This window comes from Macrobrachium nipponense, chromosome 19 (genome assembly GCF_015104395.2).
Source record: "Macrobrachium nipponense isolate FS-2020 chromosome 19, ASM1510439v2, whole genome shotgun sequence".
Classification (NCBI taxonomy): domain Eukaryota; kingdom Metazoa; phylum Arthropoda; class Malacostraca; order Decapoda; family Palaemonidae; genus Macrobrachium; species Macrobrachium nipponense.
The window spans coordinates 22083060-22094968 of NC_061088.1; the positions used below are offsets into that span (position 1 = coordinate 22083060).

An 11909-nucleotide genomic window follows, 5' to 3' on the forward strand; every position below is an offset into this window, starting at 1 on the left:
TGATGATTTAACTGTCATCCCCAACGGGCTTGTACTAAACACGGCACAAGGGTGGGTACATACCCGATTAAAACTCTTATAATAGGGCTCACTATCTAGGAAAGAACCTGCTCTTATTAACGTGGATAGATAAAAGACCAGTATTTTAAGGTCAGTCAAGATGACGGGAGGTCAATTTTGCTCTTTTTTTCTTCTTTTTGAAGGGGAGGGGGCGCATTAACTTAGGTGGGTAGAGGTCACTATTTAATGACAGTCGGGCTCATTTAATGTTCAGGACAGTGACCAGCATTTTAGAAAGGATGCATCAAGTGGCGACTGCTAGTCTTCCATACATTTGTGTTATGTGAAAGACGAAAGTTTTCTCATAGCGGTCGGACAAACGTGAAACATAAAGATTTTATCGTAGCTATTCGACAGATACCTGTATTTAATTGTTTTCTTAACACACACGCAGATATTCCATTTGATATGTAGTATGTCTAAAAATCAATTTTACGCCTTAAATGCCTCCCCTCCACTGCATTTGACATATAACCTCTTTCAAAGCACTTCCATTCTGGAAAGAAACCGTAAGACATTGACATTTCAGCACCTCAACGTTGACCTTATCAATCCAGTATCTACCTCTGACTCTCCTGTGGAAAAAAAAAAATCGTATTGGTTAATGTTGCATACTGTGAACTGTACACTTTCATTTCTAACAGTGTTAGGAGACGCCCTGGTCAATGCCCTATCCGAGGTCAACGAGGCCCGTCCGAAGGACCCCATCTCCTACCTCGCCTGCAGCTTGTACAACTACCGATATTCTGAAAAACCAGACTCGCCGACGGTGAGTGTTTGTTTGTCCTTAGTGTTTTTGGTTTTTCTTTTATTTCTTATAAATAGGGCACGAATCAGTTTTTGGCCAACCAAAATCATTCTTTTTTCAATAGAGGATCCACTGACACAACTGTTTGCTTTCATTATTATTATTGTTGTTATTATTATTATTATTATTATTATTATTATTATTATTATTATTATTATTATTATTATTATTATTATTATTATTATTAAAAAATCCTCATAGTTGCACGAGTCTTCAAATGGCGAAACAAATCCACAGTTATGTAAATGTACATATATTTAAATTTAAAACTTTAAGGATAGCTTTCGGGAATCTGTTCGGTTCCCCTAATCTCAGGTTGATAAGGGGAACCGAATAGATTTCCGAAAGCTATCCTTAAAGTTTTAAACTTAAATATATATACATTTACATAACTGTGGATTTGTTTTCTCCATTATTATTATTATTATTATTATTATTATTATTATTATTATTTTATATTATTGTTATTATTATTATTATTATTGTTAAAAAATATCCACAATTATATATTAAAAATATATTTCTATGTAAAAGTATAGAACAAAGACTTTCGAACACCTGAACGGTGTTCCTCATCAGTGTAACGTTACACTGATGAGGAACACCGTTCAGGTGTTCGAAAGTCTGTTCTATAATTTTACATAGAAATATATATATAATTGTGGATATTTTTTAACAATTTGTTTTCACGAAACTGAATTTATTATTATTAATTATTATTATTATTATTATTATTATTCATTATTATTTATTTATTTATTATTATTTAAAAATTTATTAATTTATTAATTTAATTATTAATTTAGTTATTATTTATTTTATTATTATTATTATTAAGAAATTCACAATCTCGTGGAGAACAATCTGTCATAAAATCCAGTTACATAATAACCATATTACTATGATAAACAAACAAACATAGTAATATAGTTTACTATATAATTGTGGATTTTTCTGACAAATTATTATTATTATTATTATTATTATTATTATTATTATTATTATTATTATTATTATTATTATTATTATTATTATTATTATTATTATTCTGACGGTGAATCCTATTCATATAAAACAAGCACACGAGGGCTACTGATTTGAAATTCAAACTTCCAAAGAGCGTGGTATTTTGAAAGGAGTAACAGAAGGTGATAAGAAACACAGAAAGAAGAGATCAGGATTTGGCTTTTTTGTTGCACAAGTTATTTTCAATTTATAAAGGAGGACTTCAGACTATTTGAAAAGATCCTTTCCGTCCTTTCGAAAAGAAAGTCCCCAAGATAAAATTAGAAAAAAAAACTGATTCCATGAACAGACATGCAATCTGTAAGTTAGTTCCATCTAATTATTTGCAAGCGAAATGTTCATTCAAATTACCCATGGAAATATTTAGGCAAGATATTCGCCTTTCAGGATCTTTCCTAGATAGTGACCCCCAAGGAATCACAATAATAATAATAATAATAATAACCTAAACACGGCCATTTTTTTGATAGAATATGTTTGAAATAGGTCTTCTTCCAAAAAATAATAATGGGAAAACTAGAGGCTGAAGTAGCTCCAGGACTCATGTAAAAGAGTTTGACCCTAGGAACAGATTGCATAGTAAGAAAAGTGATGGACTCCTAAGGAGGCAGGATGCAACCCGGAACCCCACACTAGAATACCACCCAGTCGAATTGGAGGACTGTGATAGAAAATAATAATAATAATAATAATCATGATAATAAACTCTTCCATCTCATGAAGCTTTCGGTTTTCTACTCTCAACCCACCGTTAGTTGCACATACTTATTCATTCCCTTCTTTCAGAACGACTCCAAGAGTATTGGCAGCACTGGCTCTGGAGGTTCAGGGCACTCTACTATAGCCATGCAGACTGCACTCGATAGCACTGGCGGACAACAGCAGACTTCACCCCAGACAAGGGTATGTTATAGCTTTGCCTTGTATATATATGTTGTATATAATGTTATGCCTCAATAGACGAAAATTCGTTGTGGGATTTTTACCATTTAAACTAACCGTGAGATATATATTATATATATATATATATATATTTAATATATTATATTATATATAATAAAAAGAGCCCATAAGAACGTCAAGATATAGAAAGTAAGTACTATATTTTAGAGACTGCTGTCTCTCTGTTCAGGTAGGTAATGAATTATCTACCTGAAGAGAGAAACAGCAGTCTGAAATATAGTACTAACTTTCTATATTTTGGCGTTTTTATGGGCTCCTTTTATTAGATGGAATTATGTTGTAACAGGACATTTTTACCGGTCATTCACACACACACACACACACACACACATATATATATATATATATATATATATATATATATATATATATAATATATATATATATATATATATATATATATATATATATATATATAATATATATATTATACATATACATATATCATATATATACATATATATATATATATATATATATATATATATATATATATATATATATATATATATATATATATAACACGTATATCCTCTCTTTATACAGGACAAGAATGGCCAGAACGTATTGCACTTCGCGGCTTCCAGACCGCACGGCCGATCTGCTTTCTACCGTCTGGTGGCGGAATCCGGATGCAATCTGGCGGACCGAGACGATCAGTACCGAACTCCGAGGGACGTGGCTGAGGACAGCGACCTCCAGGAAAATGTCAGAGCCATTGACAAGTGGATCATCAATCTGGCTGCCGAAGGTGAGAACTGGCTTATCCGGGGAGGAGGATTCCTAAGACTCGCAGGGCCATATTTGAAGTGATGTGATCAATATACTGTTTTTATTGCTTCCAGGTCATGTAGGGAGGTAGTGCCATCAGTGCACCTCACGCGGTGCACTGAAGGCATTACTTGAGGTTCTTTTGCAGCGTCCCTTCGGTCCCTAGCTGCAACCCTTCCCTTTCCTTTTACTACGCCTCCGTCTTACTTTCCACCTTTTCCTAGCAATTGTTTCATAGTGCAACTGCTTTGAGGTTTCCTCCTTTTACTCCTTTTAATCCTCCTTTACTTTAAATTTTCCTTTCATCACTGAATGACCTCATAGGTCCCAGCGCTCGGCGTCAGTCCTAAATTTCATATATTCCAATAATCCTGTGACGGAACTTCAGGAGGGAGCATTTTTTGTTGTTGAGACTTGTAGCAGAAATTGTTTGAGAGAGCATTTTAGATAAATAGACTTATTCTCTACAGACTTACTTCAGAACTTGTAGAGGGAGCAGTTTTGTTATTTAGTCTCGTGGCATAACTTAAGGATGGAGCATTTGTTTGTTACTTAAACTAGTACAAGAATTTGTTAGGTAATTGTTTGAAATTTGAAATTTGTGAATTTAGCTGAATTAGTAACTGAACCTTGTGGATCATTTCAAATTATAACTGAACTTCCATGATGTCTGCGTTGGAGGAAGCCTTCAACACCCTCCTGTGTTAAATCTGTATCATTATGAACGTTTTTGCTTGCAAAGACTTGGCGGTTTTCCTTTTATGTTGGGTACGTAGTGACGTTTTTGCGTTAGCTTTTGCTCGCAAGAACTTGGAAGTCTCCCTCTAATGTTGCAAACTTAGTGACGTTTTTACGTTAGCGTTTGCCTACAAGAACTTGGAAATTTCCCTTTAATGTTGCGTATGTAGTAGCGTGTTTACGTTAGCTTTTGCTTGCAAAAACTTGGAAGTCTTCCTTTAATGCTGTGTACGTAGTACATTTACAATCAATTACAATACGCAGCTCGTATGAAAAAGCTGTAAATTCACTCTGGGCGTTAGTAGATTTTAAACCATGAGTTATGCCATTGTTTTCTGGCATAATGTTTAGAAAGCAATGAAGTGACGTCATTGCTGGTAGGAGAAATGTTTAAAAAAGCAATTAACTAACTGACACTAATCGTTTTGCCAAAATCTTCCAGGAAAACAGAAGCAGCTGAAGAAGCTCTTGATCGATGGGTATGACCACATCGCCGACGTCGACGACGACCAGGGCAACAACATCTTGAATGTGGCGCAAAATAAGGGCCAAGGCAAGACGGTGGACTTCCTCAGGGGTCTGGCTGCCTTTGAGGTATGGGTCGCCGTCAGGAGTCTGTTGTTCTCTTGGTTTGTTAGTGCGCTACCGTCAGAGTCAGTCTTTGGGGAACGGCGTTTTATTAAGGGTTATATAAAGGCTTCAACTTCAGAGCCATAGATTCTTAGGGGAACTGAGTTTTATTAAGGCGGTACCGTCAAATTCGCAGTCTTATGGGAACTGCATTTGTCAGTTGTCTGTCAGTGTATATGCGACGCTTACCTTGTCATCTCAGTCCCTGAAGTTTTGAAGGGATTCCAGTCAAACTTTTGTTGGAAAAAAAAAATGATGATGATAATAATAAATAAATAAATAAATAAATAAATAAAATAAAATCAGTCAAATTTTTGTATAAAAATAAAACTAAATAAGTATATGATAATAAATAAATAAATAAATAAATTAAAATCAGTCAAACTTTTGTAAAAAAAATTAAAAATAAATAAGTATATAAAATAAAATAAAATTGGATGTGCATGACATTAGTCTCGATGTACCTTTTGCCTCTAAATTTGGAACTTTTATTGAAGATAAAATTGCAAAATGTTATACAGTACTTAAAAAAATATATTGTAAATTCAAAAGTCTCATTGTTTCATGACACAAGTGGGATTTTAAGAAAATTGGTTTGAAATTATAACACCCTGACAGGGGTAGCTGGATTTTTTTTTAAGTTTGCTTATGTAATAGTAGTTTTCTAGTTTATATTATCATTTTTTTGTACAGTATATATTACATTAGCCTGTGTGAATGAACAAATAGTTACATCCAACATTTCTGCAGCTCATTGTCTGCATGAAGCAGGAGGATACGCATGGACATTTGCAAACTTTGTTACACCATTTTCATTCTTTCAGGAAAAACGCGATTGGCTTCACAAAGCAATCCGCGTGGGTTCCTTGCCCCACGTGCAGTATATCGCAGACTCGGAAGACATTGCCCGTGCGAAAGATGTCCACAGCAGGACCTCCTTGCACATAGCCACGTTATGTGAAGAGAAGGAAATCATGGAGTTCCTTGCTACCCAGTACCCTGACTTGCTGAAGATTGGTGATAATGTAAGCATATTATTTGATATCATCGCTTTCTCGTGATCATAAATGGAAAGCTAAAGTCTGCATTAGTATGTGTGTTCGGGTATATTGATCTATACAGTAAGTTTTCGCTAAATTGATTAGTTGGCCTCTTCGCCCAACTGATTCTAGCTGAAAAGGCAAACTGATCAAGTTGGCGAAAGCTTCCTGCATATAGCAATATACATACATACTACTGCGGACTAATTTTTCAATGTAAGCAACTTTATAACTCATTTCATCCAGGCTTGCGGGTTATCGTAAGGACTTATGAAGTATATATTTTTTTAGTCTACTTTCGGCCCAAAAATGCAAATGCTTTATGTTATTTTGCTTTTCATTTGCGACAGGGTGCCCCACAACAAAACAGGAAATTTTAGATTTTCATTTTGTATTTTACACTGTTGCTTGGCTCAGGGCCAATGTAAATTTTGATGGTCATAATACTTGTGATGTTTTAATACCTAGAAATAGAAAGTATATTTTATTTTTACGAAATGTTAACAAAAGGTTTTGGTGATGTTTCTCTCGGTATCCACAAGAATTATGGTAATGTTACTTTTAATCTTGTAGTTGTTTATGGTGTTTCGTGAAATCGACTGTTAGCAAGAGATCTTATGTTTTCTTAAACTTGAATATTGATGATAATGTTTCCTTGAATCTTAACAAAACCTTTTTCGTTTTATTTCTGTAAATATTATCAGGAATTTTAATATTTTGTCTCGTATTAAAAGATTATAGAAGTTTCATTGAATTTTAGTTCTAGAAATATTTATGTAAGGAATATCAAAAGATGTTGTCTTTCATGAAATACCAAAATTTTTTTTTATTTAATTATTTTATTATCTGGTACAGTATATATATAGTATACATATGATATGATTTACTTTTATTGTTTTATTTAGTTTGAAATCATTGTCTGTTTCCACATCAAACAAGTAATTTTCCTAGACTTCCTTTGCGTAAAGCAATAGTTTGTAGGTAAAAACGTTACCAGCACTCTGAGAGTGAAGTATTTTAACTCAGTGGTCTGGTTAAACTAATAATTATAATTTTACGAATTTGACTTTTTAATTATTCAAAACTGAATGTACGGACATTGAATTGTTTTTTTTTTAATATGTTCAGGTCTTTGCATACAAAACCAAAAAAAACTTTTAATAAATTCATGTTTTATGTGCAAATGTAAACATTTATTTTCAAGTTATTTCCAGCTTGTAAACATGACCATAAAATTTCGTCTGAAAAAATTATACGTTTCTTATACGTTTGTAGGTACGAAACTTATCATTCGAGCCCAAAAAAGGCCATATTTCCATATACTACCATTAACCCTGCTCATTCTTTGATTTTTGACAGCTCGAGAGAACGCCCCTGCATTACGCCATGGCAGTGGAAGGCGTGGACCAAGTTGCTAAGGTTCTAGTCCAAGCAGGTGCTCGAAGGGCAGTGAAAGATTTGGTATGTGAAATGAGGCCTTATGGAAGGTGGCCATTGTAGAGAATTATTTTGCTACTTTCCCGATAGATTCTAGTGCTTTTACTTGTTCTCGTTAGATGTTTCATGTAGGGGTTTATATATAATAATATTAATAATAATAATAATAATAATAATAATAATAATAATAATCGATAAAAATACCAACAAGATGATATATGTATATATATAAATATATAGTAGTCGTCTTATCAACAATATCATATTTTCAAAAGCCTTGTTACTATTTTTATCGACATTATTATTATTATTATTATTATTATTATTATTATTATTAATGTTTTCATGGGTTCCATATTTTTGTTACATCCAATTTAGCCAAAAGGTTGTCTTGTTGTGAAGGATACTTAAAAAATTATTTTATAGAGAAAGAAGTTAATAATTCACAGTACTACTGATTTTGCAACTGTTGTTTTATAGAAACAGATTTTCGCAAGTTTGCAACTGTTATAAAATAGCTGTTCTCAGGTAAAATTAACATGTACGCCAAAATTTTCCGAAATTGATCGTACATGAATGAACTCCAGTTTTAATTGTCGCATGGTTTCTCAGCATGGCGTGTGGTTGTTGAATTATAAACCAGGATTATAAACAATTGCTCACCGCTGTATAATGACATTTTTGTGAAATTTTAGATTTTTTCCATTTGTACATTTTTCTAAAACGTGTACCCCAAGAGGTATGAAAAAAATTTTTAATAGTTACCAGTTTGACTGGACGTATGTAGAAATATTTAAAAAAAGAAAGATGCATGTTGAATTAAACGCTTGTATTTGAGAATTTTAAATATCTTCATCACCTAAGTACCATTGGCTTAATGTTGTCCATGTAACTGTGATAAGCTTGAACTTGAAATCACCACCGTGTGCTGCCTGTGTCGATACGAAGTGTGTGTGTCACAATGTCAAAAAATAAAATTGAACCTAAATTGTCATCCAGTGGTGTTGGCAGTTGAGGAAGGAACCTGGAAATTAGTGCTGTTCACATTGCGGTTGCTCTAATATCTGAACAGATGTTTTCCCAATCTTATTCTGGGGTGATTAGCAAAGTGATTATAGAAATTTTTGCTCTCTTAATTGGGACTTATTGCCGAGAAATCCAACTCATTTGTTTAACATTGTATCACAATCTTAGATTCAGGCTCTAGAGAAGTCTGTAAACAAATATCTTTCGTGCAGTGAACAAACTTGATTTGGCCAATCGTGCCCATCTCCTAAGCTCAGAAAAAAATAAATAAAACCTAGATTCGGCTCCTTAACATTTTTTTAAGTAATTCTAAGCCTGACTAAATAACTTTAAGTATTCTAGTCACTGATTGAGGATTCTTCGCCATCAAACTTGGCGATGTTGTTTACGTGATAAACGACCAGGTTCCTTCACCAGACTGCCTCTTCCTACCTAATACTCGTGACGTAACCTTCGCTTTCCTTACTCTCTCTCTCTCTCTCTTTCTTTCTAATGGGGGGATATGCTATAGCGAGGACGGACTCCTTCAGGAAGTTTCATCCACCCTGAAATTGTCAGGGAGCTCCAAAAGGAAGAAAGGAAACTAACTGACCCTAACATCAAGCCGATTCCTGAAGAAGAACCCGGCGTTCCTGAAGAAGAACCCGGAGTTCCTGAAGAGGAACCCAGCGTTCCTGAAGAAGAACCCGGCGTTCCTGAAGAGGAATCCGGAGTTCCTGAAGAAGAAAAACCCGTAGTTCCTGAAGAAGAACCCGTAGTTCCTGAAGGAGATCCAGGAGTTCCTGAAGAACCCGTAGTTGCCTGAAGAAGAACCCGGAGAAAGGTTACCTTGATTCTCTTACCTAGACTGAACTAGGACTCTCTAGATAAAGAAGTCTCAGTAGAAATCAGGCAGTAGAGATCTATGTTCTTAGATTACATTTCCAGTTGCATATCCTGTAGACATTTTCTTGCTTGTTAATGCAGGCTCTGCTAACCTTTTATTCAAAACATTGACTTCAGTATTCATTTGAGCACGTTTTCAGGTAAGTGTTTGAATGAGATTTTAGTTGTAACCAAGAGGCGATTCAGCCTCTGGTAGACATGAGCAGAGCTGGAATTAAATTCACAGTAGTTTCTTTCATTCGTGCTGTCAGTGAAATATCACTAATTACATCATTATCATTTGGTATGATTTGCCATGAATGTACGTCCTTACTGACGTAACCAAAGGCCATGAACGTTCTTAGATAGCCCTTATCAAGCGCATTATTCTACATACCAGTCAAAGCTTAATTAGAATGACGAAAAGATAAGTCACAATTTTATTTCGAAAAGTTTTTAGTTCTAGAAACTGACCTGAGACTGGGATCTTTATGGGAAAGCTCAGTAGATTAAATATTTATGTACATAGCTTTTCTATTCTTTTTGGTGATACAGTAAAGCTTGTGTTTAATTTTCGTTCAGTTCTAAAGTAGACGTTTATTGGCATTAACATTGCAAATGTCCAACTAATTAGTAAGTTATAGTGTGTCCAGTAAAATGAAAATTACCCTTCAAAAGAGAATGTTTCTGAAAAAGGAAAATTGATTTATTATATATTCATGAGCAGTTCAAGTACCACGTAGATACAGTGCCCCTGGACCATGACCAGTCTATTGAGTTTATGTCACTACGAGATAAGTGCGAGTATATTTTATTGTACTTTGAGACTTAAATTTCTGTCTTGCTTTTCATACGTTCCTTTCGGTCCTATCCCAGCTTAGCTGTCTAGCTTCTTTAACCCTCACGGCGCACCGCAACACTGTTTGTGATTTTCCAGCAAGAGAATAACTGCACGGAATGTAAATACTAACTTCTTAAATCTAACTTAAGAACCAAGCATATCCTAAAGGCGTTGTGTAATCGTCTCTTTCTTCTCCCGTTGACTCTTCAATCTAGCGAGGAAAGCAGCCCAGTTACTACTTCATGAACAGAGACGACATCGTCGTGATGATTGAAGACTTGAAGCACGAGGAAGATTGAAGAGATGCGGGAAGCAAGGAGAAGAAGATTAAAAGATTGGCGGACGACTGAGGACGGGACGTTTGCCAAAATGAAACACGGTCTTTTTTTTCCGCCCCGATGTTTTCGCCCATAGCAATTCGAGCAGAACTTCAACAAACTTTCCGACAATTTCATTTTGGTGACTTTTGAGTGTAAAGTTGTGGAATGAACTGACAAACTTGGCTTGTTTGGAAAGCCTACATATTTTTGTACAGAGAGTTCAAATATGTATGTATAAGCGCATATCCCAGCCATATAAATAACACTAGGTAGTGGTCGATTATGAAGAAAAATAAAAAGTTGAAAAAATAGCCTATCCCTTTCCTTCCTCTTATGAAATGGTAGCCACAATTATCTCGTCATTGGAATTAACTTGTGAATGTCGGAAATTTTGTCCGTTTGGCAAAACAGGATTATTTGAAATGGGAGAACATTGCATAAAGAAGATTTTCTCCAAGTCAGGACAAGCACTGATAATGACTGGTTGAGCTCGTGACTTATATGATAAGGTTAAGCATGACACATGTGATATAACGAAGTTTAAACACAGCACAGTTTTAATACACAATACATTTTTCCTGACCTGTATTTGATTTATTTTTATTTAAAACCATAAATAATTACCAACCATATGGTAATTAATTGCAATAAAAAATCGAGATAGGTGCAGAGTACTGCATTATCTTCGGTTGGCGTTCAAGTCTGCTTATAGTGTACTCAACGTTATATGTATTGTATAGAAACATCAGCTCTAAATTTATTGTGAAAGTGTAAAGACCCTACCGGCTTTATTTAATGGTGCTTAGTTGATAAGCTGATGTAAATTTAAGCTTCCCGTACGAAAGTCATCTATCGAAATTCATCATGGACACATTATTACAGGAAGATCGCCTGCTAAGGTATATATCGAGTTTGTTTCTATTTATACCGTTCTTTTGGCAGTCTCGAACACTTGTTTTTTTCCAACCGCGTTTACTTAAAAGGTATTATTATGTTACGGATATAATTAAAATGAAATGCCAAGAGAGTGTTATAGCAACAGCAGCACGGTTTTTACCAGTACATTATTATTATTATTATTATTATTATTATTATTATTATTCAGTAAATTAAACCTATTCATATAGAACTAAGCCCACAAATGGGCCCACTGACTTGAAATTGAAGCTTCCAAAGAATATGATGCTCATTAGGAAGAAGTAAAGGAAAATACAGAAAAAAAAGTTTCCATTTATTGTAAAAAAAATTAATAAATATATAAAGATGTACCAAAATGCAAGGAGAAAAGTATTAAGGTAGAAATGCATTGCACTTTCGCTTGAACTTGTGAAGCTCCACAAGACAATCCCATCATCTCATTGGTTCTTTACCTATGACGTCGCTGT

The 11909-nt window shown here is 34.4% G+C and overlaps 1 protein-coding gene across 11 annotated transcripts in view; it reads left to right on the forward strand.

Moving 5' to 3' along the window:
• Window positions 1-10835, forward strand: part of LOC135214834 (uncharacterized) — a 189618-nt gene extending 178783 nt beyond the window's left edge. For 10 of the 11 annotated variants that reach the window (XM_064249243.1, XM_064249234.1, XM_064249253.1 and 7 more), the window contains 8 exons: window positions 705-829; window positions 2681-2797; window positions 3404-3608; window positions 4809-4960; window positions 5821-6021; window positions 7396-7497; window positions 9011-9322; window positions 10420-10835. In XM_064249243.1, the coding sequence (XP_064105313.1) occupies window positions 705-829; window positions 2681-2797; window positions 3404-3608; window positions 4809-4960; window positions 5821-6021; window positions 7396-7497; window positions 9011-9304 (1196 nt within the window). In that variant the 3' untranslated portion in view covers window positions 9305-9322; window positions 10420-10835. The remainder of the gene's footprint in view (window positions 1-704; window positions 830-2680; window positions 2798-3403; window positions 3609-4808; window positions 4961-5820; window positions 6022-7395; window positions 7498-9010; window positions 9323-10419) is intronic. The other variant, XM_064249260.1, reaches the window with a different exon arrangement.
• The last annotated feature ends 1074 nt before the right edge of the window (window positions 10836-11909 follow it).